Genomic DNA, 27,383 nt, shown 5'->3' with positions numbered 1-27,383 from the left:
TAAAAGAGAGCAGAAAGCTACCCATGTAAACAAATTCAGAGGATATCAGGAGCTTCAAGAAAAACCCAGAAATCACTTAAAAGATCGTTAAAGGTACCTGGGTGCACTTAATAACCCATTAATAGCTCTAACAAACCATTTAAATTAAAAAAAATTTTTGCTCGGAAAATACCTTTAAGACCCTGGTATCTGATGGAGCTCAAGGGCCCATTTTCCACATCACACTAGTTCAGGAGTTTGACTCCGTTCCCACGGAGTAACATGCCGCGCATTCAGACACATATACACATGTCAGGGTGTGAGCGCTCAAAACAGATCCCATTCACTTCAATGTGTGCCGGCTTATGGGCGCTACACATTGAAATCAGAGGCTTTTTAACCCATTGATTTCAATGTGTAGAGCGCGTGAGCCGGCACACATTGAAGTGAATGGGATCTGTTTTGAGCACTCACACTCTGACATGTGTATACGTGTCTGATGCGCAGCGTGTTACTCCGTGGGAACAGAGCCTTTTCTAGTTACAAATATGGACACATTAATTTTGTTTTTCTTCGGTATATTATTTCATGCATGCCGTTACTGAAAGTCACAAATTGAAAAAAAATAAATAAAAGTGTAATCAAATTTATTGAAAAATAACCACAAACCCCAAGGAAACATTCTGATACAGCAAGTGAAATATGAAATAAATTCCAACTTGCATTACAGTATGTAAGATGACTGAAATGGGCTCCGGACAGGGGTGCTATTGCACAGGGCCAGTGTTTTGTGTAGTGTCTCAACCACTTATGTATATACACTGTGACTCTGAGTTTCCACATTGTCATTTCATAAGTGAAGATGATATAAAACATTACCCATGGGTGATTTTTCTCTTTTTCTTCATTGCTATTGACCGCTCAGAAAATAAATCTTGTTCATCAATCTCCAGCAGCAAAAAGGCAATATGTTAAAGTGTGCAATAGTCATTTTGTAATTGTATCGGAAGTGCCAGCACAATGTCACTACATCAAATATAGTAACAGAAATTTTCACTTTTGGCAACTATAGACTCTTTACCTTGCAATGTCAATGCTGCAAAAACCTGATCCCCAGGAGTCAATACATAGACAAGCCATGGGCAGGGATACAAACCTTAGTGTCATATATAAAACAAGATTCCATAAAATCAGACACTAGAGCCACTTGACACCATCATGTATTACAAGTCAAACCCTTAATTACCCAAAGTGAAATTTGACATAATTACTGTTCCTGAATCCACGGGAAGATCAGAGAAACAAAAGAAATCCTATAAATGCCAAACTGGTAATGGTTAGATGACCAATCTGATACTATATACACTGCATAGCAATGTTCAACAGCACCAATGAAACTCCTCCTAACTCTCCCGCTGAGTAGTGTCTGTAGTGCTGTCTGTGAGGGAATCATCTTTTGTGGCTGGAGCTTCTTGAGGTAGGTTTCTAGCTTCAGCGATTATCCGTTTCACGCCCACCATCCATTGGCTGACTTCATTGACATGATCCACCATAAGTGATCTATGAATTTCATCAGCCTTATCCCAGTTCTGGCTCTTAAGCTCTAGAATATAATGAAAACATTAATGGAATCCTATGTTTTGCTTTTAAGTATTATTAAAAAACATTCTAAAATAAATTTCCCTCTCAGTCACCACAATTTTTATGTAACATACAGCATATATAGGTGTAGGAAGGATACTGGAAAGAACAGATTGAAACAAATTAGGTGAAAACTAATTGGATTTACCAGTGAGAAATCTAATGGTACTAGAGATAAACCATTACCATGCAGACAACACTATAAAAAGAATATTGATCTAAATTGTGCTTACCTTTTACCAACAAACTCATCCGCTTACGTACAGATAGGGACAACTTTTCATTATTCCACATTTCTTCCAACACAGTTAACCTACGTCCAATGTCTGTAAATACTTGAGTCTAAAAAAACCCCACAAAAATGAAAATTTAATTAAAAAGGTAAGGTCATTTTAGGATCTACGGAGGCAGTTTTATTTTGTTTATTTTTCTTACTTGCATTGTACCAACATATTCCACAGCACTTTACAGAGATTGTCAGTCACTGTCCCATATAGGGCTCACAATCTACCGTATATACTCGAGTATAAGCTGAATTTTTCAGCACGGTTTTTTTGCTGAAAAAGCCCCCCGCCCCCCCCTGGCTTATACTCGAGTCGAGCAACAACAACAAAAAAAAAAAAATTATTTCTTTTTTTTGGGAGGGGGGGGGGGTGTCTATGACCAGCCGCAATAGTATTGTATAGAATCTCCCATAAAATAGTTTAAAAAAAAAAAAAATATAATAAAAAAATAAAGTAAATAAAAGTTCTAAATCCCTCCTTTCCCTAGAATATATATAAAAGTAGAAAATGACTGTGAAACACAAACACATTAGGTATCCCTGTCTCTGAAAGTGCCCGGTCTACTGAATATAGGGTATCTGCAGTGCTCCTGTTCCGTCGGGAAGGGGTTAATACACTGCAGATACCCTATATTCAGCCAGGCTGAATTCCAAGTGGGGGGGAAAAAAAACAGTCCTCAAGCTCAGGGAAGGGGCAGACAGACAACCAAAATACCCCCTCCCCTTTCCCTGCACCCAGCATCTACTGCACCCAAAAACTCCGATCATTTTAATTTTTTAATTTTCCAGTAGCTGCTGCATTTCCTCCCCGGCTTATACTCGAGTTAATAAGTTTTCCCAGTTTTTTTTGTGGTAAAATTAGGGGCCTCGGCTTATATTCGGGTCGGCTTATACTCGAGTATATATGGTAAATTCCCAGTATAAGAGAACATATAAACTCCTTTCAGCTGAGGCTCCACGATGCAGAAATGCAGCTTTTTTTTGTTGCAGATTTTATTGCATTTTTTTGAGCCAAAGTCAGGTGTGGATTGAGCTGAAGGGAGAAGTATAAGAGCTTGCCAGTTTATTTTCCATTCCTTTTGTAGCCATTATTGGCTTTGGCTCAAAAAGACGCAGTAAAATCTGCAACAAAAAAAGCTGAGTTTCTGCAACGTGGGGCCTGAGCCTTCAGAAGTTTTTCTTGATTGGATTCCTACCTACCGCTGACCACTGAGCCACCATGCTTGGGTGAATTTGAAGTCGAAACACAGTTATGACTCAGACTTAGATTAAATATTATATTGCACATTTAGTCATAATGTATAGTTGAATAGATGCATAGTTGTCACTTTCATAGAAATTTAGAAAAGCTTAGTAATTTTTCCTAAGCTTTCTTCCAATGGGTGACAGTATAAACTAATTTTTAAAAATTACATTAAAAAACAATGGGGCAGATTTATGAATAAATACTGTCTAAAAGATAGAAAGTGTAAACTTAAGACTAGACTAGTCTTAAACTGCCTCAGATTTATCAAACTATCCAATGATGTATGATAAATCTGACATATTTTTAGACTGTGTAGTCTAACGTTCTATTGCCTATCAGTTCTTTTGGCATTTTTGGCATACAGAGGCGTAACCTTTTTTTGCACATGTTGCAAATGTGTCTAAAAAGTGCAAAAAAACACTTGATAAATGTGAAACACAATATGGTAGACAGTTTTTTAGTGCATATTATGTCACAATTCTGGCATATTTTGCTTAATAAATCTCCCCCAATGTATATGTGTGTCTCTGATTGACTATTATTTACTTTACTTTAGTGCGTCCACATGGAATTATGCCTCAATAGTGCCTCCACACAGCATTATGTCAGAATTTGTGCCCGCACACAGTATAAGGCCCCATCATTGCCCCCACACAGTATATGGCCACATTATTGCCGCCCCTACACAGTAAAAGGTCCCATTTTTTTCATGCGACCACACAGTATAAGGACCCATTAGTGCCCCCACACAGTATAGGGCCCTATTAGTGTCCCCACACAGTATAAAGCCCCATTCGTGCCCCCACACAGTATAAGGCATCATTAGTGCCCCCACACAGGATTATACCCAATTAGTGTCCCCTTTGGAGGTGTAGGAGGCAATCCTCCCTCGTTACTCTAGCATAATGGTACTAACCGAAGTCAAGAGAAAGACTGAGCACCCGACCACTTTATTATTGAAACATTACAGTAGCAGCAGCAGGGTTCCGCAATTGTTCCTGCTATCTACACAGGACCGTAGCCATGTTACTTTTAAAGAAGGAGGGGGGGTTGCATGTCTCCTATTTGAATGGTGCCTCTGCCACTCCATATGAAGTCTATATGACTGACAGAGATTGTAGAGTAGAGCACTTGGCTATCTTCTTGAGTGAAGTCCAAGTCAAAAAAAAGTTACTGACACCAGTTTCAAGGTAAGGGCCCCTTCAAACTGAGTTTTCGCTCCGTGTATTCTGTATACGCTCCACTCATTTTGTTCATTTTACACGTGTAAAAATACACGTGTAAAATGTAGTTAGCCATTGGCTTTTTCATATAACGCACGTCCTTTTGCGCGCGTCTGCGCACACGCAAAAAGATGCGCGTTATACGAACATGCCGTTGAACTCAATGGCTAACTACATTTTACACGTGTATTTTTACACGTGTAAAATGAACAAAATGAGCGGAGCGTATACAGAATACACAGAGCGTAAACTCCGTGTGAAGGGGCCCTAAAATGACCATTATACTTTCTATCTTAGAATTATTGATGCAGTATAATTTATAATATGCATAGATTGTTGCATATACACTGTATTTTAGTTTCATAAAAGTTCAATGAGTATCTTTGTCACTACTGTTTGACAGCCATCAGCCATTTACGAAGAATTCAGAGTGGGAGCCGGTTGGAATGTGATAACATAGAGGACCAGAGGAAGGCGGTTTAGCCTACTAACTCCACAACACTTATTAATGGAGCAGCAGCATGCATGCCCAGTAGAGATGAGCGAGTAGTATTCCATCGAATACCTCCCCTGCATAGTTATTGATGTAAAAAAGCGCCAGGGAAGGTGGGAGGGGAATCGAATTTTTACTGCGTTTATCGTGTGGTATTCGACCGATTACACCAGTAACTATGCAGGGGAGGTATTCGATCAAATACTACTCGCTCATCTCTAATGCCCAGCCTTCACTGAAACATGATATGGGATCCCTGTTCTCAGTACTGGTGGCAGACACTTATTAAGGAATCTGGTATAACCCCTTTATATTTTCACAAGCTCACAGAAAAAAAAATAATAAAAAATTTATATATATATATATATATATATATATATATATATATATATATATATATATATATTAGCTGGTACCCGCGACTTCGTCTGCGGTGATTGTAGCAGTGGGTATATACAGGCGCGGGTAAGGTTTTCGTACTGTGTATAAGAGATGGGATATGAAATGTAACTTTGTATCTTGTTGTTGCTGTAATTCAGAGAATACGTGAGACCTTTGTGTTGCAGTTACTTTGTATTAGAGCTGCTATATATACGGTGTTGTGAGAAACTTTACATAGTGTCTTTGGGACAGAAGTATTTGAAGTTAACCCTTTCCCGCCGATGGCATTTTTTGATTTTGGTTTTTCGTTTTTGACTCCCCTCCTTCTAAACCCCATAACTTTTTTATTTCTCCGCTCTCAGAGCCATATGAGGTCTTAATTTTTCTGGGACAAATTTTTCTTCATGATGCCGCCATTATTTATTCTATATATTGTACTGGGAAGCAGGGAAAAAATTCAGAATGGGGTGGATTTGAAGAAAAAATGCATTTCTGCGACTTTCTTACGGGCTTTGGTTTTACGACGTTCACTGTGCAACCAAATTGACCTGTCCCCTGTATTCTGTGTTTCGTTACGATTCCGGGGATACCAAATTTATATGGTTTTATTTACATTTTGACCCCTTTAAAAAATCCAAAACTGTGTTAAAAATTTTTTTTTTGAAAAGTCGCCATATTCTGACAGCCGTAACTTTTTTATACGTGCGTGTACGGGGATGTATAGGGCGTTATTTTTGCGGGGTCGGGTGTACTTTTTAGTTCTATCATTTTTGGGACATGTTATTGTTTTGATCACTTTTTATTCAAATTTTTATCAGAATCAAAACAGTGAAAAAACGGCGGTTTGGCACTTTTGACAATTTTTCCCGCTACGGCGTTTACCGAACAGGAAAAATATTTGTATAGCTTTGTAGAGCGGACGATTTCGGACGTGGGGATACCTAACATGTATGTGTTTCACAGTTTTTAACTACTTTTATATGTGTTCTAGGGAAAGGGGGGTGATTTGAATTTTTAATCCTTTTTATTTGTTTTTATTTTTTTTTTAAACTTTTTTTTGCATTTATTAGAACGCCTAGGGGTATTGACATGGGTGGGCGGTGTCGCGGATTGTCAGAGCGGTGGGGGTCGGCAAATATGGCTGCTCCGGAGCGTTATAGAGCGCCTCCTGGAGTATCGTTAAGGTGAGGGGCAAAGTGGTAAAGTATATGTATATGAGATTGTGTGGGGTTGCTGACCTCTGCTGTAGAGGGCAATATGAATTTTGTGGCTTGCTAGGGTCCAAAGTGTGTGAGATTGCAGAGATGGTGGTGTGAGTTTGGGTTTTGTGGGGTTCCTGGCACAAACGTATGTGCGCTATTGTGATGAAAAGTAGCCTATTGCGCAATCGGGTGTAGTGACTATGTTTGTGGAAAATTTCAGCCAAATCGGTCGAGCGGGTTTTGCGTGATTGAGGAACAAACATCCGAACATCCAAACACACACAAACTCACAAACCCACAAACTTTCACATTTATAATATTAATAGGATATATATATATATATATATATATATATATATATATATATATATATATATATATTATACCCCTACAAAAAAAAAATAGTTTTATGAGCAATTTACAACAATTTGGAAAAGTACAAAAAAATTTGGGGTTCACTTACCTTAATTGATTCTTTGCAGGCCTCCAGAGTTTCATTCAAAGGAGTCAAAATGTCTTTTACATCAATGGGCACCTCTTCTTCTGCTTCACTAGAACACTGTTTTGAGTTATTTATTCTAAGAGGAGAGCTAACTTGTCCTAAAGGAGGAGGACCAATATTACCCATCGGAAGTGAAGGCGGCATCTTTGGTGGGGTGGAAGATGAAACGGATTGTGCAGGAGGAACTGAAATTCAATACAGTAAAGACATATATAAAATTCATATTCTATCCACAATGAGTTTCAATAATTCATATTCATATAAGTTCCAAAAAACATGTTATCCCTAAATAAATAAAAAGAATACCCTATGAAATTACGAAATGTGCATAACACAAGGGCATACAAAGCAAGGTTACTTATCACCCTACCAGAAAAGGTAATACTACCATGACATCCAAGGCACAACATAAAATCTGTCTCCATACAGATATTCAGAAAATGGGGAAAAAACGGAGGACCATAAATAAAAAACAAAAAGCAAAACTTAACACAGCTCTTAGCCACCTTCTTGTGCAGGGAAAAATTGTAACTGATATATCCTAGCCATATGGAATCACCTTCTATGATGAGAAAACTCCTTAGATTATAGTTAGAGGCAGAATTAGGGTTGAATGTGCTACTGATTTTAGGACCAAATCCATATGAAAATCATCGGTGGATTCCACTATGTAAATGACCCTTAAAGGGGTTGTCCAGTTTCAGCAAACAAGTTATATTGTTTATATACTATAAAGTTATATAATTTTTCAATATACACTCACCGGCCACTTTATTAGGTACACCATGCTAGTAACGGGTTGGACCCCCTTTTGCCTTCAGAACTGCCTCAATTCTTCGTGGCATAGATTCAACAAGGTGCTGGAAGCATTCCTCAGAGATTTTGGTCCATATTGACATGATGGCATCACACAGTTGCCGCAGATTTGTCGGCTGCACATCCATGATGCGAATCTCCCGTTCCACCACATCCCAAAGATGCTCTATTGGATTGAGATCTGGTGACTGTGGAGGCCATTGGAGTACAGTGAACTCATTGTCATGTTCAAGAAACCAGTCTGAGATGATTCCAGCTTTATGACATGGCATTGCATTATCCTGCTGAAAGTAGCCATCAGATGTTGGTTACATTGTGGTCATAAAGGGATGGACATGGTCAGCAACAATACTCAGGTAGGCTTTGGCGTTGCAACGATGCTCAATTGGTACCAAGGGGCCCAAAGAGTGCCAAGAAAATATTCCCCACACCATGACACCACCACCACCAGCCTGAACCATTGATACAAGGCAGGATGGATCCATGCTTTCATGTTGTTGACGCCAAATTCTGACCCTACCATCCGAATGTCGCAGCAGAAATCGAGACTCATCAGACCAGGTAACGTTTTTCCAATCTTCAATTGTCCAATTTCGATGAGCTTGTGCAAATTGTAGCCTCAGTTTCCTGTTCTTAGCTGAAAGGAGTGGCACCTGGTGTGGTCTTCTGCTGCTGTAGCCCATCTGCCTCAAAGTTCGACGTACTGTGCGTTCAGAGATGCTCTTCTGGCTACCTTGGTTGTAACGGGTGGCTATTTGAGTCACTGTTGCCTTTCTATCAGCTCGAACCAGTCTGGCCAGTCTCCTCTGACCTCTGGCATCAACAACGCATTTCCGCCCACAGAACTGCCGCTCACTGGATGTTTTTTCTTTTTCGGACCATTCTCTGTAAACCCTAGAGATGGTTGTGTGTGAAAATCCCAGTAGATCAGCAGTTTCTGAAATACTCAGACCAGCCCTTCTGGCACCAACAACCATGCCACGTTCAAAGGCACTCAAATCACCTTTCTTCCCCATACTGATGCTCGGTTTGAACTGCAGGAGATTGTCTTGACCATGTCTACATGCCTAAATGCACTGAATTGCCGCCATGTGATTGGCTGATTAGAAATTAAGTGTTAACGAGCAGTTGGACAGGTGTACCTAATAAAGTGGCCGGTGAGTGTATTTTCTGTATCAGTTCCTTATGGTTTTCTAGATCTCTGCTTGCTATGAAGCAGTACCCTCAAAAACATTAGTAAAGGTTAACCAAAACATAGAATGTTTACCCCAAATTGGTGCAATCTAACAAATCAACACAAAAAAAGCCCTAAAATGACTGTTAACTACAGAATAATAAAAGTTCCTGTTTTTGAAATGGAAAAAAAGTGAAAAACAATAAAGTTAATGAGCGCTACATGACCAACATAAGCTGTGTCCTGAAAGAGTTAAAAATGAAAGCCAACATAAGCTAAGTGCGCTTTCACACTTGCATTCTTTCAATCCATTCTTCTATTCCATTCTAGAAACATTAAAATAGAACTGTTGGAAAATCAAAAGATCCCCAGGAACCCTAACAATTATAATAAGGAATGTCGGATAACTGTTGTTGCTGCATTTACATCAAAAAACAAAAAAGTCGTGTTTGCATGATGTGAATTGGGCGGTATGACTATCTGTCTAAAAAGCAGGATAAATGACATTCTGAATATTCCTAAGTTTTAATATTTGCCATACATTTAGCATTTAAAAAAAAAAAAAAAAACGCAAATAACCAACACTTTTTACCAACACAGAGCGTATTGCGTCATGAAAAACTAAACATACAATAAAGTTGTTCTCACATAAAATGATATCGGGTATGACAAATGGGAATTAAGGCTAAAAAGTGTTGTCCTACTAAGTGAAGTCTGCAGGACCTTTCTCCCATTAAACATTCAACCTTAGTGCAGTCAGACTGTAAGTGGATGGAATTGGTAGCCGGCTATACCACCACCAGCTCCCCAAAATTCAGCCCGGCTACGCTCAAGTTGAATGTGGAGCAGGGAAAAGTTCCTGCAGACTTCATCTTGCTTGGCTGTGTCCTTAATGGGTTAACTGCTACATGATGCTATAAAAACATTTTTAAAAAAAGTCACATACTTCACTGATCCCTTTTCAGACATTGCCCAGGGTCCTGAGTAAGTAGCATTTCCAGGCAAGAAAGCTAAAAAGCAGAGTCTGGCAGGGAACCCGCAGAACAGATGCAGCAGGGGTATCGGTGACTTTTTTATGTTTTTGCAACATTCAGCACTTACTTAAAAATATTACCCAGATAAGTGGGATAATGCGTCCATAGGATCACGTATCACTAGACCGCAGATAGTTTGGCCACCTTGTTTTATATCTTAGTAGTACATCAATGTAGTAATTGAGAGTACACTAAAGCAGAACTAAAGCATAACAAATGGGGTTTTAGGGTAAGTTCACACAGGGTTTTTTTGGTCTGGAATCTGAGGCGGAGGCCATCTCAGGTTCCAAACCAAAATACGGGTAGCTGAGACTGGATGCTGGTGCAGTGCACCGACATCCAGTTGCATACTCCGCTCCGGATTAGGCCCAAATGAATGGCCTAGACGGGAGGGAGGGTCTTCAGTTTGATGTCGCGAGGTGAATCCGCCTGAAAGAATGAGCATGTCGCTTTTTTTTTTTTTTTCCAGGAGCTGGAACAAACGGCTCTTGGAAAAAAGAACTTCAAGAAAAAAAGATTTCAATGGGAGCATTCGGATATGGCCTCAAAATCCTGACCAAAAAAACACCTGTGAACTATGATGAACATTTATCAGATATTCTTATGAATTGTGTTAGATATTTGATTTCTGGAGTCCAAACACTGGGGCCCCTCATATATCACAAGAGTTAGGCATCTAGGGTCTCCCATAACCTTAAAGTGAGTCAAGGCAGAAATGGAAGGAGCAGAACTCATGATAGACTTTAAGAGGAAAACAAGATCCCAAAATGTTCAGAAACAGCATCGGACTTCAGGAACAGCAGAGAGGTGACACCTGATTATATCCCATTTATCATTCTTTTAGCACATGGCACTGATCTGCAGCACTCCAAAGTTCAGTTTAAGAACAGCATCATTTACAGGCACCAGACTGAAATAAAATGGCTGCCTCCCTCACTGTCCCATGCCTTACACTGGATAAATAATGACTCCGTCTGTATTGACAAAGCTTTGCTCCAGGATGAAGATTCCTAAGTTGGAGAAAAAAACCCATCAGGCTGCACTTTGTTTCCTACCTGCAGGACAGCCTTGTAAAGGAGCAGGAACCCTCTTGTTCAGAGGTGTCCGTTTACCACCTCCTGAAGTCTGCAAGCCATAGGAGAACTGAGGAGGGTCATTCCAGCCCCTTTCTTGGTTGCCTTTTAAAATAAATAGACAATAAGGTAACTCAGACAAATACCCGGACTCTGCTTTTATTGAATTAAGCTCAACACACATCACAATATAATAAATTCTGTCGGAATCGGAGTCAGGACCTATTTTGGGTAGAATCGGAGTCAGAAAAGGTGTCCGCAGTCTAGCTTCAAAATAAAATGTTTCTTTCTAACAATATGAAACAATTATTTTATTGTACTAATTAATTAATTAGATATATAGATTGTTACAGATTTACTTTTATGGGAATTAAATAACTGAATTATAGGAGCTTTATGGTTTTTGACTGACCATGGCAGCTGAGTGATTTATGAAGGAGTCAGAGTTTGGCTGTGTAAAAATAGAGGAGTAAGAGTTGGAGGTTTGGCCTACAGACTCCACAGCCCTGTACTTTGCAATACTTTTATATTGCGTCTGTGGTATCATCATGCTACACTCTGCCTCTGATACATAGTATATAGATGGTAAACCTGGGGACTTTGACAATATGAATATCACATGTCACTAAGGGAGCCTTCACACGGAGTTTACGCTCCGCTCATTCGGAACGTAAACTCGTTCAGAGTGAGCGGCGTTAAAACAGATCCCATTGATTTCTATGGGTTCCGGCATAAGCGCGCTCCCCATTGAAATCAATGGGAGGCTTTTTTTACCTATTGCTTTCAATGTGATACACGCGTATCACATTGAAAGCAATAGGTAAAAAAAGCCTCCCATTGATTTCAATGGGGAGCGTGCGTATGCCAGTACCCATTCAAGTCAATGGGATCTGTTTTTTACGCCACTCACTCAGAACGAGTTTTTATGTTCAGAATGAGCAGAGCGTAAACTCTGTGTGAAGGCTCACTAAGAGGTTAAAAATGTTAATCACATCTTTGTGAAAATTCAATGGTTTCTCGTTCAAAATGAACCTTACTCTTCTTAATGGAAATTCCTGTAGATCAGCCTTCAAAAAAGGCCGACTTCATCATGGCCATCTGACCTTATCCCTAGGCAATGGAGGACTGCCAACCCTTTAGTAGTCTGAGCATAATTTTGTGTGCGAAATATAGGGAGATAGGGTTTTGTTGATAGGGACAATAATAAACATCAGTCCCCTTCCTCCCTTAGGTGTCTGTCCTCTAGATTTACCTAAAGTATAAGTAGTGGCATTGGCCAGATTCGTCTTTGTAGTGCACTGGCCATATTTCTTTTTGTAGTGGTCTGTTAAACACATTTGTTAACCATTAAAGACTATTTTAATTAAGTTATAATAAAGGTGACGTTTTAATACATTGCTAGTTCCTACTTTGGAATATATTCATTTCCCTTCCGTGAAAGGACTGCCAACCCACCAACAAGGGGACAGTGGGTCACTGCTCTCCATGACATCATGCAAATGGAATATCTGACAATAGCAGATCATAATATTACTGACAAATACATTCAGACTGGCTGATACTCTGAACATTTACCAAATTTATTACAGGGCTAGGATGTCAAGGCACCGACTCCAACTCTTCTATAAATAACTGGCGTCAGAAGCAATAAAGCTTAAAGTCACTGAAAATCTAGTGATTGAATTCCTATGTACATAAATATGGAACAAGCTAAACATCTAATTATATATCAAAAATTGTATAATATAATAATTTAATTCTGAATCCATTCTTAGAGTTAGTAGCTTTTTTCCCCTCAACTCTCCAGTCCTGCTTCCCTTGGTGGGTTGGGACAGCTGGATTGATAACTGCTGCCATACTGGATAGAGTCTCTAGGTACAGCCTGAGTTGTCCTCATATCTACTGCCTACCCCATTTTTACGTCGTCTTCTGTCCTCATTCTCTATAGACTGCTTTTCACATTATCCCTTTAATTCCCGATTGTCGTGTATAATGTGCTGCTTTTCTTATTCTCTTAGTAAATATATATATATATATATATATATATATATATATAATATAATATATATATATACTGAATCATAAAAATGTTTATAAGAAACACATATTGTCATTACCGGTTAGTAACTGTGTTAGAGTATGAACATGTATCATGTATAGGTGATATAAGGGAATTCCCTAGTCTAGCAGCTACAATTTACATTAGTTTATGGACTACACTCCTCAATGTATCCATTTTCATGCATAGAATAATAATACATATTATTATTATAGCGCCAACATATTCCGCAGCGCTGTACAAGTGGCACTGGTAGCTTTATATCACATACTGGTCATGCCCAGAAGACTTGCACACTTGGCAGAGCTGCCATAGACACCGCCATAGGAGCACAGTCCAGGGGAAGCTGGCAGACAGGTGATACACAGACCCCTGAATAATAGATAGGCTGACCCTTCCGGAGAGCACTCAGATGAGCCCCCTACCTGCTAGTAGTCATGTCAGACCCTCCCCAGGACCAGAACAGCGCCCCCCTGTCACCCATGTCCCATAGCAGGCTCCCCGCGGCTCTGACATCCCCAGCAGCTTACCCGGCTTCACATACAGCTCAGCCATCGCTCCCTCCCTCTCCTGCTCTGCCCGACAGGAAATCCCACACTGTCACTACTGCTTCGTGGCTGCTTTTTTTTTTTTTTTCTTTCACATTTTGTCTCTTCAAAGCTTTATTTGGTCACCTCATCAGGACAGAACAGCTTGTGCTGGTGCAGATAGGAGGCTGTGTACAGGGCAGATGACACGGCACATGCCAACACTGACTAATAAGATTGCACCAGAATGACGCAGTACTCTGACCAGGCATGAGTAATATGTTACCATGCAGACCATCACTGATAGACAGCACCTCAGTGCTAGGGTCAGCATTCCCATTTTTACTTTGGACATGATAAGTTTTGCCACCTTTGTGCATTTTAGTAACAGAGGGGGACGATTTGGCCATTGCTTGATTGATTTATGGAGGTGTGTAAATGAATCGCCCGGCAGTGTGAGCTAACATTGTAGCCAGATCACACATACCATATATGTATGCGACTTTATGCATGTTCATATATGTATACAGTATGCACATATGAGACTTTGTATGTGCGTGCATCTGCATGTGTATATATATGTGTCTGTTCATAGTTTAAAACACAATTTTCATCTGTTCTGTTTAATTCCTCCCTTTTCATGTATTTTTGCTACTTGCACAATACTTACTATATATAAGACATATGTAATAAGATAATAATACACAAGACCGCGGCCAAGTATTATTAAACAGGTTTTCAGGGTTTAAAACACATATTCTTGTCAGTGACATATGCAAATAAGGTTGACCTTATGCATTGGAATTCCAAGATCATTATGACATCACCAGAACATGATGACATCACAATGATGACAAGAATATAAATAGACCTGACACTGCAGGAGCTGCTCAGAGGATGTCAACAGATGCAGATGTCCATGCTGAGGAGAGGACTACAACAGGTATGTACAGTATGGAAGATTTAGCCCAGTACGAAAGGGGCGTCCATGCTGGGGAGAATTTTGGATTCAGTGTAGATAGATCTAACCTTCCTCTATTATTAAATAACACAGCGCTCCCCCAGTGTTCCCCTTTTGTATGTACTCATAGCCTGAGCATCTGTGGCTCATATTTATTATATTAGTAATTAGAGATGAACGAGTAGGTATTTGATTGAATACTACAGTATTTGAAATACTCGTACTCGGTCAAATACCATGCGGTAAACGCAGTAAAAATTTGATTCCCCTCCCACCTTCCCTGGCGCATTTTTTACACCAATAGCTATGCAGGGGAGGTTGGACAGGAAGCAGGAAAACATAGGCATTGAAAAAAAACTTATAGTCATTGGCTGGCTAAATCAGGTGACCTCCACTCTATAAGAATAGTGGGTGTCAGTTTCAGTTCAGATGCAACTGTGAAATAAACAGGGATAGATGTTCTGCCAGGGATAGCTAGCGATTAGAATTATTTAGGCAGCAATCTTACAACAGCTCTTATAAGAGCTAAACTTAGATCTACCACTGCTTGAAGATTGTATATACTCCATCTGTACACCATCTGTATATACAATCTTTTTGCAACAAATTTTTCCCAAAAACCCTTGTTAGGGCTCCAATTCCGTACCACCTTTTCTCCCAATCTACCTTTCCCATCTCCTGTACTATACCTGTTGTAAGCTAGGTGTATACTTGCTATACAGTACGCTTGTATACATCTAACATACATAGGTTTGTGTGCCCAATCCACCGTTCCCATCTACTGTCCTATACCTGTTGTAAGCTAGGTGTATACTTGCTATACAGTATGCTTGTATACAGCTAACATACAGAGGATTTTGGACTCTATATACCTTGCCCATCTCCAGTTATATATGTGTTTTAAGCTCAGTATATACTTCTAACATACAGAGGTATTTGGGTACTAAATACCTTGCCCATCTCATGTTATATACTAGAAATGCGTAAGGCTGGCCCAAAGGGACGAGGACGGGGGTGTGGAAATGCAGCTGTGGGCCAAGGCCGTGGTCAAGCTACTGCGGATCCAATGCCTACTGGTGAGGGGCAGCCAGGATTGCACTAATCCACAATCCCTGGCTTGATGGCGACGTTAAGCAGGGTGCCGGGTACAACGCTGACGAGGTTCGAGCACCAGGAACAGGTGTTTCAATGGCTAGCGGATAATAGTTCCAGCAGCTTTTCCACCAGCCAGTCAGCCACTACCTCCAGTCGTGTCCCTAGCCAAGAGTCTGTCCCTCCTTCCTCCCAACATGCCCAATCTTCCCAGCAGAGTCATCCCACCCAGGAGCTGTTTTCGGGTCCTTTTCCACTCTTCGACGTGTTATTATTATTATTGGGCAGCACGGTGGCTCAGTGGTTAGCACTGTAGCCTTGCAGTGCTGGAGCCTTAGGTTCAAATCCTGCCAAGGACAACATCTGCAAGGAGTTTGTATGTTCTCCCTGTGTTTGTGTGGGTTTCCTCCTGACAGTGACTGACAATATCTGTAAAGCGCTGCAGAATATGATGGAGCTATATAAGTAAGCATAATAAATAAATTAAAATTATTGTTTATTTATATAGCACCATTAATTCCATGGTGCTTTACATTTGGGGGTCACATACAATACACAAAATATACAGGTAGATATAATACTAACAGTGACCGACTGGCACAGTGGGGTAGAGGGCCCTGCCCACGAGGGCTTATGAGGGAAGGGGGGTAGAGACAGAAGGAGAGGGGGGAGGCTGTTCAGGTGGCAGTGTGGTGATAGTGTTATTGGAGGTTGTAGGCCTTCCTGAATAGGTGAGTCTTCAGGGCCTTCTTGAAGCCTGTGATTGTGGGGGTCAGTCTTATGTGTCTTGGTAAGTAGTTCCAGAGTATGGGGGATGCACGGGAGAAATCTTGGAGATGGTTGTCTACCTGGCCAACCACAGCCCTGTCCTCTCCGATCCCTCTGCGCCCTACACGTATTGGGTGTCGAAGTTGGACCTGTGGCTGGAACTGGATCGTTACACCTTGGGGGTGCTGTCCTACCCTGCCGCCAGCGTTCTATCTGAAAGGGTCTTCAGTGCAGCCGGTGGCATATCACTGATAAGCGCAGCCATTTGTCAGCTGACAGTGCTGACCGGCTGACGCTGATCAAAATGAATAGCCAATGGATTGACCCAGGATTTGCATCTCCACCAGTGTAAAGCACCCCAACATGAAATTCCATGTTTCTTCTCCAGCTCACCAGTTCATCCACCTCCTCCTCCACCATCACCGTTGAAAAATTACATTTAACCCCTTCCCGCTGATGGCATTTTTTGATTTTCGTTTTTCGTTTTTGACTCCCCTCCTTCTAAACCCCATAACTTTTTTATTTCTCCGCTTCCAGAGCCATATGAGGTCTTAATTTTTGCGGGACAAATTTTTCTTCATGATGCCACCATTAATTATTCTATACAATGTACTGGGAAGCAGGAAAAAAAATTCAGAATGGGGTGGATTTGAAGAAAAAATGCATTTCTGCGACTTTCTTACGGGCTTTGGTTTTACGGCGTTCACTGTGCAGCCAAAATGACATGTCCCCTATATTCTGTGTTTCGGTACGGTTCCAGGGATACCAAATTTATATGGTTTTATTTACATTTTGACCCCTTAAAAAAATCCAAAACTGTGTTAAAAAATTTTTTTTTTGAAAAGTCGCCATATTCCGACAGCCGTAACTTTTTTATACGTGTGTGTACGGGGATGCATAGGGCGTCTTTTTTTGCGGGGCCGGGTGTACTTTTTAGTTTTACCATTTTCGGGAAATGTTATTGCTTTGATCACTTTTTATTCAAATTTTTATCAGAATCAAAACAGTGAAAAAACGGCGGTTTGGTACTTTCGACTATTTTTCCCACTACGGCGTTTACTGAACAGGAAAAATATTTTTATAGATTTGTAGAGCGGGCGATTTCGGACGCGGGGATACCTAACATGTATATGTTTCACAGTTTTTAACTACTTTTATATGTGTTCTAGGGAAAGGGGGGTGATTTGAACTTTTAATACTTTTTATATATATATATATATTTTTTTTTATATTTTTTTAACTTTTTTTTATTTTTTTTTTGCATTTATTAGACCCCCTAGGGGTGTTGAACCCCAGGGGGTCTGATCACTAATGCAATGCATTACAACGCTAATGCTTTGCAATGCATTGCAAAAAATCATCCTTACTTTTGCAGGCTGCATAGACCAGCCTGCAAAAGAGAGAATTTGCAGACAAGCCTGGGAGCCTGTATAAGGCTCCCGGCTGTCATGGCAACGGGACATCAGCCCTGGAGCATGCTCCAGGAGCCGGCGATCCCGGGCAAAATGGTGGCGCCCATGCGCCGCCGGGAAAATGGCGCCTTTGACCGCGGCGCTGGAGGGGTTAATGCCTCCGATCGGTCCGGGGACCGATCGGAGGCATTAGAGCCGGTTGTCTACTGCTTAAAGCAGTAGACACCCAGCGGCTATGGCGGCCGCCCGGCTCCCGGGCGGTCGCCATAGTTACAGACCCGACATGCGCCGTACTATTACGGCGCATGTCGGGAAGGGGTTAAAACCACCCCATTAAGGCTCACCTCAAGGGCCTAATATTATGCTCCGACAAGGCTCTAGTCATCCATAGAGCATAATATTATGCTCCTGCAATCCTCAATTCATCCCAAGAGCCTAATACTCTGCTACTACAAGACTCAATTCACCTTAAAGGCCTCAATCTCTGCTGCTACAGGGCTAGTACAAGGCCAAACTCACCTCTGGGGCCTAAAACTCTGCTGCTACAAGGATCACCTCACCCCAAGGGCCTGAAAAGTAATTTTTGTATGGCTCAGCTTAAGGGGCTCTAACTTAATTTGGAAGGGCTCACCTCAAGGGCCACAAAAGTAATTTTTGGAGGTCTCACCACATCAGACACACATATACAATGACAGTTAAGGGTGGGTGCTGTTTGATTTCCCCCTTGCCTATGCCATCTGTGGTTGTCATGGGCAACGTGATTTAAAGGAGTGCATGCTAATGTTTCTTTAGCTTAAAATTTGTCTTTCTGTCCATACTATTGTAGAGGAAAGAAGGTTTCCAAGTATTTTTCCACTTTCCATAGAGGTTATATTGAGTTTGGAGTGTCTAGTTGATAGGCTGTGATGGTGGGGTAATCCTGGGACTTGGGTATGTTAGATGCCCCCAGACATGCTTCCCCTGCTGTGCCAGTTGCAGTCCAGAGGTGTTGGCATCATTTCCTGAGGTGTCATTGTGGACTTGGTGACTCCAATTGGTCGAATTTTCGTTTCCCTGAAACGAGCATGTTTTTCCCATAGACTATAATGGAATTTGATATTCGATCGAATAGTCGAATATTGAGGTCTACTCGAATCGAATTTTCGAATATTTCACTACTTGCTCATCTCTAATAGTAATAGATTGTAAGCTCTTGCGAGCAGGGCCCTCAGTCCCATTGTGTGAAATGACTTTCTTTGTAATGTATTTTCCTGTCTGTATTTGAACCCTACAAATTGTACAGTGCTGCGGAATATGTTGGCGCTGTACAAATAAAATTTATTATTTATTATTATTATTATTATTAATAGTAATGCTTATCTATGGATGAAATCACATACACAGTTTTTGGTGCAACTTTTTGAGCTAAAACTAGTATAGAACAGATAGAAATGTCCCATTTTTCCATTTGGATCCACTCCTGGATTTGACTCAAAAAAACCACAGTAAAAACTGCTCCAAAACTGCATGTGTGATTGTTGTGCATAGTGGTAATTGTGAATACCCCTCCATAGACCTGGGAAAGAAGATCCAAATTCTACAAACTCCAAACAACCTTAGCTTAATTCTCCCATGGAACATCACTAGCTCATATGACATCACAAGGCCATGTGACATCACAGTGATGTATTTGCATAAACACACCTTACATTGTAACTTATTACTATAGAGGAGGAAATAGGCAAGGTCCAGGCCAGGGAATGGAGGAGGATAAGTATGGGTGAAAAATTTTCAGGAAACATTGGGTAAGGGGGAATGTAGCTTTTGTCTGACATTCTTAATTTAAAAAGGTGCCAGCTAGGAGCTATAGTATATTTGTGCCATAAATTATTTCCTGACATATAGAAATCCGTGGTACTATGGGAGACTCCACCTCTTTTGCCTTTTCTTTTATTTAAGTGTCATACTGTCCTCTGTGTTATATATGTATTGTGTGCAGCTATCCCTTTGTTTTCTCCCTGCACTGTTCTAATCCTTGCCTTGGTTCAAGCCCTGCATTGCTGGGAGAAGCTTGCCTGGACTTTTGTCTGCCGTGCGAGGAGGAACCTTTTCAGGCCTAGTATTCAGGTACTTAGATCTCTTTCAGAGCTCCCTGTTCTACTGCTAGCCCCAACATCCATGGCTAGGAGTGGCATGAGAGGAGCAGTAGTGGAGGATTACCACAGCCTGAATATCTGTGGGCAATCTCCTGTGACTAAGGCTGGAGTTTGGACAATGATCTACGACCTCCATCATCAAGCTGCTGTTATCCCTTTATTTAAAAGATTGTTAATAAACTGTTACGTGTTTTCACTGCTACCTGGACTCCTGAGTCGTGCCTGAATCACATCAGGGGCTTCTGAATTCCATCACATCAGCTCAGAGAGGAGAAGTCCCCTCTCTAAAATAGAAATGCCTCGGGGGAAATACTACTACTACCACCACCATCATCTGCTGCAGGACCCCTCTCGACTGTGTCCGGCCCTGGAGTTGAATTGGGGTGTATGAGGAGTGTGCTCGGCCTTGGAGTGTGCCACTGCTACTCCCATCCTCTGGTTTCCTCCACCAAGTTGTGGTATTTCGTTTTTTGGTGTAGTCGGCAGGATCAGACTCCTGTGTCCTTCACCATCTACAGACTACAGTGGAGAAAATCCTAGAAAATTACAAAGACTGTTGGAATGTGCACTGTTTGCCAAGTTGTGCCATATTGTAAGCAAGAGGGACTTTCAGCCATTACTGGACTGTGTGCTTGTTGCTGCGACCTCACTTGTGCACGTAAGCCCAGCCCGTAAGGGGTTAAAGCCAGCCTCAGCAATATCTGCATCATTCAAAGTTCAACAGCTCTGCAGAGGTAAACCGCCAGCCTACCAAGCCAGCGCTCAGGCAGGAAAGGCCTGCATCATCTTCACATCAGACAAGCTCCGCCCACCAATTCAAAACCAAGCCACTCAGCAGCTGCGATGGCCTTTAAAGAACTGGTCATACAAATTCTGGGCCCGGAGCATCAAACAGGGTTGCCACCTCGGCCTTCCACACCTCCTGCTGCTCCACTTATCACTCTGGAGCCTTACTCCTCCAAAGGCCGCCACATCTACTTTTCAGCATCACAGCCTGTTGCAACACCAGAGCCAAATGATGTGGCAGACCTGATGGAACAAGTTTCCCTGCTTGTCAGGAGCATGGAGGTCTTGACCAAGAAATTAGAATGTCTGCCATTTTCTTTGTCTGAAAAAACAGAGAGACCTATCTTCAGATACTGTTATAAATTTGGACATACGGAGTCTCAGTGCTGGCAGTTAAATGGGCTTCCTCTGAGGCTAAGAACCATCCCTCAGGAGGAAGAACAGTAGGTCCACCCAAGACAAGTCCTTCACGTAAATATGTGGGCCACTGTTCTGAAGGCACCATCCATATTGACGGGGTACCACTGACTGCCCTGCTAGACACTGGTTCCCAAGTTAGCACCTTCCAGAGAGTCACCTTCACTAAATTCTGGGGAGATGATCAGCTGGTGTACCCCCGTGAGGCTCCACCTATGGTGCTTGCTAGTAATGGACTGCCGTTGCCTATCGCTGGGTACTGGACTCCTGACGTGCAGGTAAGACAAGTCAAGCTATGCAGCCAAGTGGTCCTTGTCACTGACATCTGTGATAAGGAGGTCCCTCCTATGGTGTTGGGCATGAACATCCTGAAGAGCTGTTGCGGAGAAATGCTGGAGACCCTGCAGAAGACATTTTCCACTGCCTCGCCTACTAAAAGGAGGGTAATCCAGAAAACCACCCATCAACAAAAAATTGCCAATATCGGTGGAGAAGTGTGCTGATCTGGTGTCCAAGACAGCAGGTCGGTGATTCTCCAGCCAGGGAAAGAGACTGTAGTGTGCTGCCATGCCTGTGTGGGTGTAGAAAGGCAAAACTGTCTGGCCCTAGTAGAACCCATCTTTCTAGAGGCCTACCCCATGCTGCTGGTTGCTCGCTGTCTCACCAAGATTACTCGTGGGGAGGTGCCAGTACGCATTATGAACTTGAGCAACCTGCCAGTGGAACTAAAGAAACATTTTCCAGTGGCTGTTGTGTTCTATATGGCTTGTGAAGACATCATTGAGTTTTCTACCCCCTCTGCATGTCAGTCTTCACAGAAAGTCGCCTCTAAAGGAGAGAAAAATACTGACAGGGCCCGGCAGGAGGACTTGCACATTGGAACCTCAAGCACTTCAGCTGACCAGATTGAAGGAGTTCTTGCTGTGGTGAAGAAATGCCAGCCAGCCTTCTGTCAGCATCCACTGGACTTTGGGTACACCAAATTCATTCAGCATACCATCCCTACTGGCTTACATCCTCCTGTCAAGGAGAGGTACAGACCTATGCCACCGGCTAACTACTGGAGGACATTAAACTGGGGGAAGTTGGAGGGGGACATTAAACAAATTGTGGATGCACCAGAGAGAGGGACTTTATACTGTGGGCTCACACTAAAGGTTGGCTCACATTAGCGTTCAGAGACTTCGTCACCTATTCCGCTTAAAATAGGTAGAGAAAAAAGTCTTGCAGGACTTTTCTCTCCTCCAATTTCAGGTACAAACATGGCAGAGTTCATTATAGTCTATGGGGTCCGCCGGTCTCCGCGAGTAACCACTTTTTAAGCAGATAGGGTTTCCATTTTTCAGGTTCACATTTTTACTATACTGCTCATGCAGATAACCATATACATTCTATATTTATTTGCAAAACAGAAGAATGCATCAGGCTATGTTTTCCAGATAGACAGAAACGTATTTACATACTTCCCAACCGTCCCGGATTCTGAGGGACAGTCCCGGATTCTGAGTCCTGTCCCGCAGTCCCGGTTGGCAGGAGGTATGTCCCGGATTCAATTCATCTGCATCCGGAGAGGACGCAGATGAGTTGAATACAATTGTAAAGCAAGAGTCGTCAGTGGACAGCGCATGCTTCACCACTGTTCCTCTCACTATGCTCCGGCCCAGGAGCTGTAGGTGCGCATACCTCCCAACCGTCCCGATTTCCGCGGGACAGTCACGATTTGGGTGACATGTCCCGCGGTCCCGGTTGGAGGGAGGTATGTCCCGATTTCAACTCAGATCGGCGTCCAGAGGACGCCGATCTGAGTTGAACACATACGCGGCTGAAGCAAGGAGCTGACACAGGTCAGCTCCTCGCTTCGCCGCTGCCCGCGTCTCTCCCTGACACATGCGGCTGAAGCTGCTCGCGTGCTCGCTTCGCCGCTGCGTGTCTCTCTCGCTGACACATGCGGCTGAAGCGAGGAGCTGACCTGTGTCAGCATCTCGCTTCGCTGCTGCCGCCGGCTCCTGGCTTGTCACATCGCGTCTACAAGCCAGGAGCCGGCGGCAGCAGCGAAGCGAGATGCTGACACAGGTCAGCTCCTCGCTTCAGCCGCATGTGTCAGCGAGAGAGAGACGCAGCGGCGAAGCGAGCACGCGAGCAGCTTCAGCCGCATGTGTCAGGGAGAGACGCGGGCAGCGGCGAAGCGAGGAGCTGACCTGTGTCAGCTCCTTCCTTCAGCCGCATGTGTCAGCGAGAGAGCGGCGAGGGAGCGGAGGAGAAGGTAAGTTTAAAGTGGAGGTGGAACGTGAATCTGGGGGCAGATGAAGGAGAGGACGGTATGACAGTGGGGGCAGAGATGGAGAGGATGGCATGACACTGGGGGCAGAGATGTGGGGACATGAATCTGGGGGCAGAGATGGAGAGGACATGAATCTGGGGGCAGAGATGGAGGGACATGAATCTGGGGGCAGAGATGGAGGAACATGAATCTGGGGGCAGAGATGAAGGGGGGACATGAATCTGGGGGCAGAGATGGGGGACATGAATCTGGGGGCAGAGATGAAGGGGGGACATGAATCTGGGGGCAGAGATGGAGAGGACATGAATCTGGGGGCAGATGAAGGGTGTATATGAAACTGGGGGAGAGATAGAGGGGGAACATATAATTTACGGGTGACTGTAGGAGGATTATACTGTGTGCGGGCACATGAAAAATTAACGAGTGGGTGGAGTCAACACAAAAGTGGGCGGGGCTAAATTTGCCGCGGCATGCTACGCGCGCCGCACATTTTGTCCCTCTTTCGGTTCTTCAAAAGTTGGGAGGTATGGGTGCGATGTAGTGATGTCACTCACATCGCGCCTGCAGATCCCTGTACACTCCAGGGGAAGAGATAGAGCAGCTGGGGAACGAGGAGAAGTGAGTATCAGTGGTTTTATTATGTTAAACTTTGGGGGGGGGGGGTTCAAAGAATGGGACATAGTATTCTGGGTCCAAGTGAAATTCACTGCTAAATAATTTTGGCATTTCTCAGGTGGTCCATGCACCAGAAATTGAAATCTATTCCAGATAGGAATGCCACAGTTTTCTATCATTAATTGTAGCATGTCAGTTATACCTATGGAAATGTTGGCAGTTTCCCTTTAGGTACAATGGAAGCAGAAAGTCTCCAGAGGAAACCTGGATTAACTGCCCAGGAGTCTGCCAGCCACAAACAGCATTAGCATAGTGATATTTGGGACACTAAAGCACTAGTTCATGAGGATCTGTGGATGGTTTGGTGTCCCAGATAGTCCTGTCAAGTTCCTTTTGTGACATTATTATTATTATTAATATTATTATTATTATTATTAATAATAATAATTAGGGCACTACTAATCCTATGGTGCTGGACATTATTATAGTAATTCCTTGGTGCTGTATATTATTATATTAATCCTGTGCTGTAAATTTGAGGGTTTACATACAGTACACAAAATATACAAAACGAGTACAGTACTAATAGTGAGCAACTGGCACAATGTGAGTGCCGTGGCCGCAAGGGCTTACAATGAGGGTAGAGGGACAGAGACAGTAGGTGAAGATAGAGGCTGCTCAGATGATAGTGTGTTGACAATAGCATTATTGGAGGTCTTCTTGAATCTTGAGAATTTTGGGAGACAGTCTTATGTGTTGTGGTGGTGAGCTCCAAAGTAAGTGAAATCCAGAGGAGAAGTCTTGGAGATGGTTGTATAAAGAGCGGAGTAGGAGGTCTTGGGAAGATTGGAGGTTACGTGTGGGTAGGTAGTGGGAGATTAGGTCAGAAATATATGTAGAGGACAGGTTGTGGATGGTTTTATGTCACAGGTTGTGACAGTTTGTATGTCAACGTTAATGTTTTGAAAACAATGGGAGGAAGATTCCTCTGTGTGAACCTAGTTTAAAACGTGCAGTATAGAGAAGCCGTTTCCAGCAGTGGAGGGAATTCTGGCCGATATCCCACACCACGCACAAGGTTTTCACATTTGCCTATGGTGATAATAGTGATCATATTTTTGATGAAAGTCATTATCAGCATTTTTCTAAGTAATGTGGATAGTCCGAATTATTCCTTTCTGCAGTAATTCCATTAAGTGCCCTTTTTGCTCTCCATTAAGCTGAACATTAATTTATCCAGTAAGCTGCCAGATTAAATGAAGCAAGGCTTTTGCTAGCATAGGCTGAATAAAGCGCCTTCGCCTAATGGCTTTCAATAACCAGACATCACAGCTTTAAGTACGGATGATCCACTCTGCTATATAAGCTTCATATGGAGAGAGAAAAAAAGCAACGTCAACAAAAGAAGCGGAAAGGAAAAGTAAACATTAATGTAGCGTATGAAAGATGTGCAGTTATCTTTTGGGTTTGGATAATAAAGTTTAACCCTGATGTTTGCCGTACATTACAGCGCCCTTTTCCAGGATTTCTACCAATATCAAATCAGTGGGCGTCTGACTCCCAGCGCTCTAGTTAAAAGTATGGCATCTATTAATGGCAGCCCCAGGGTGGGCCCCACAGAATCAGTGGGCCCAGAGTCTATAGGCTGATTTGCCAACAGTTGGATGTTGGCCCCACCAATTTGATATTAATGATTCAACTTGAAGATCAACCCTTAACTGTAAAGTTCAAAATAACCCTTTAAGGGTTTTTTTTTTTTTAAATAAGATTTTGAAAAAGAAGTTTAAGAGAACCTTCACATGCAGAACTTTGTTGCAGAAATTTCTGAGACTGAAAATCAGTTCTGTTCATCTGAATAGGGTTGTTTTGGTGGTCAGCACATAGACCTGCTGCATTAAAGAGGACCTTTCATGTCTTTGTAGATTGCTGGTATTGTATATTGCTAAAAAGCTGAAAATATATATGATGAAATCAGTGCATTGTCAGCTGTGCCCAGGCACCAGAGATATTGGTACCGTTAGTTTCGGCACCAATATCACTCCACCATCAGAAGGACAAGCCTTACAGCCTAGCATTGCTGGGCTGTGAGAAACACTCCCCTTCCATAGCCTTGCACTAGTGGGGGTCACAGAGGCCCACCCTTCTGATGGTGGAGGAATATCAGTGCACAGCACTGATATGTCTGGTACAGGGCATATACTGGCAAATTCAGCTTTCTAGTGGTATATGTTATGAAAGGTCCTCTACAAGGCACCTAAAAGAGTGACAGAGATGGCAAATTACACTCTTCTACTCCATCTTTACAATGGTTGGTTTAGGCATTACCGACATTATTCCTATAACATCCCTGGGTGAGTATGAATACTATATTAGTTAATGCCTAACAACCTCTCTGGTGGTCTATGGCTTCTTGCTGCTGTGTGATGGACCTCCCTGGTGAGGAACCACCAATAGTTCATGAGATGCGGTGAGGAGGCTGCTTTGACAACTCCATAAATCAACTCAGAAATTGTATAGTTTTGGAACACCCATCCTTAGAATAGGACATCAATATGTTTAGCCTAGAAACCCCTTAATAAATGCCACATTGAAGTGTGAAAGGAAGAATCAACGCCAACACATTTTTTAATGCCCCAAAATTTATTAAGAACAAGTCCACTGAGAAACTAGTGGTGCATTTATGTACAGTTAAAGCATATTTTACAGTGCAGTTCTAGGAACATTTAGAAGATCTATTTCACTACACAGTTCCATTAACACAAGCTTGAAAGTACATCTGCTTTTTACAACAGGTAGGGCCAACTTACAGTTAGCCAGATATTTGGATGTCATCATCCCCTGTTATGGCAAGCTTTGGACTTGCCACTTGAACTGCAAGCAGCCATTTTGCAAATTTGACTCATTTTATATTTAACAGATCTCATGCACTGTTTCACTACTGAAACTGAGGCACTTTGGGAGATATTTATCAACAAATGTACGACAATTTTCTGTTGCTAAAAGCCACAATTATTTTGTGTAAGCCTCATTTGGACAAGTTTTGCTTTAGGTTAAGACCCCACAGCATCTCGGTTTTTCCCACAGAGCTTTTCACAGAAAGTTTTCCTCTGCGGACTTTCAGCTTCAATTACACCTATAGGGAAGCTGTGTTTCCATAGGTATAATTGACATGCTACGTTTTCCAAAACCGTAACGGTCGCAAAATTGCAGTATTTACGGTGCATGTATTTTTCTGCAATGTGTGGATGGGATTTGCTAACATCCCTACCATTTTGCAGGGACT

The 27,383-nt window shown here is 42.3% G+C and overlaps 1 protein-coding gene across 1 annotated transcript; it reads right to left on the bottom strand.

Moving 5' to 3' along the window:
* Window positions 1-609: 609 nt before the first annotated feature.
* SRA1 (steroid receptor RNA activator 1) lies at window positions 610-13,805 on the bottom strand. The gene is made up of 5 exons (XM_075274784.1): window positions 13,637-13,805; window positions 11,030-11,152; window positions 6,912-7,135; window positions 1,854-1,962; window positions 610-1,582 (listed from the first exon to the last, which is right to left on the bottom strand). Exons 1-5 carry the CDS (start codon window positions 13,659-13,661, stop codon window positions 1,383-1,385), a joined length of 681 nt encoding a protein of 226 aa, XP_075130885.1. The 5' UTR covers window positions 13,662-13,805; the 3' UTR covers window positions 610-1,382.
* Between the last annotated feature and the right edge of the window lie 13,578 nt (window positions 13,806-27,383).

The sequence above is a fragment of the Leptodactylus fuscus genome, chromosome 5 (genome assembly GCF_031893055.1).
Source record: "Leptodactylus fuscus isolate aLepFus1 chromosome 5, aLepFus1.hap2, whole genome shotgun sequence".
Lineage (NCBI taxonomy): Eukaryota > Metazoa > Chordata > Amphibia > Anura > Leptodactylidae > Leptodactylus > Leptodactylus fuscus.
Note: the sequence above shows the minus strand (reverse complement) of the source record. Positions and strands in the feature narration are given on the sequence as shown.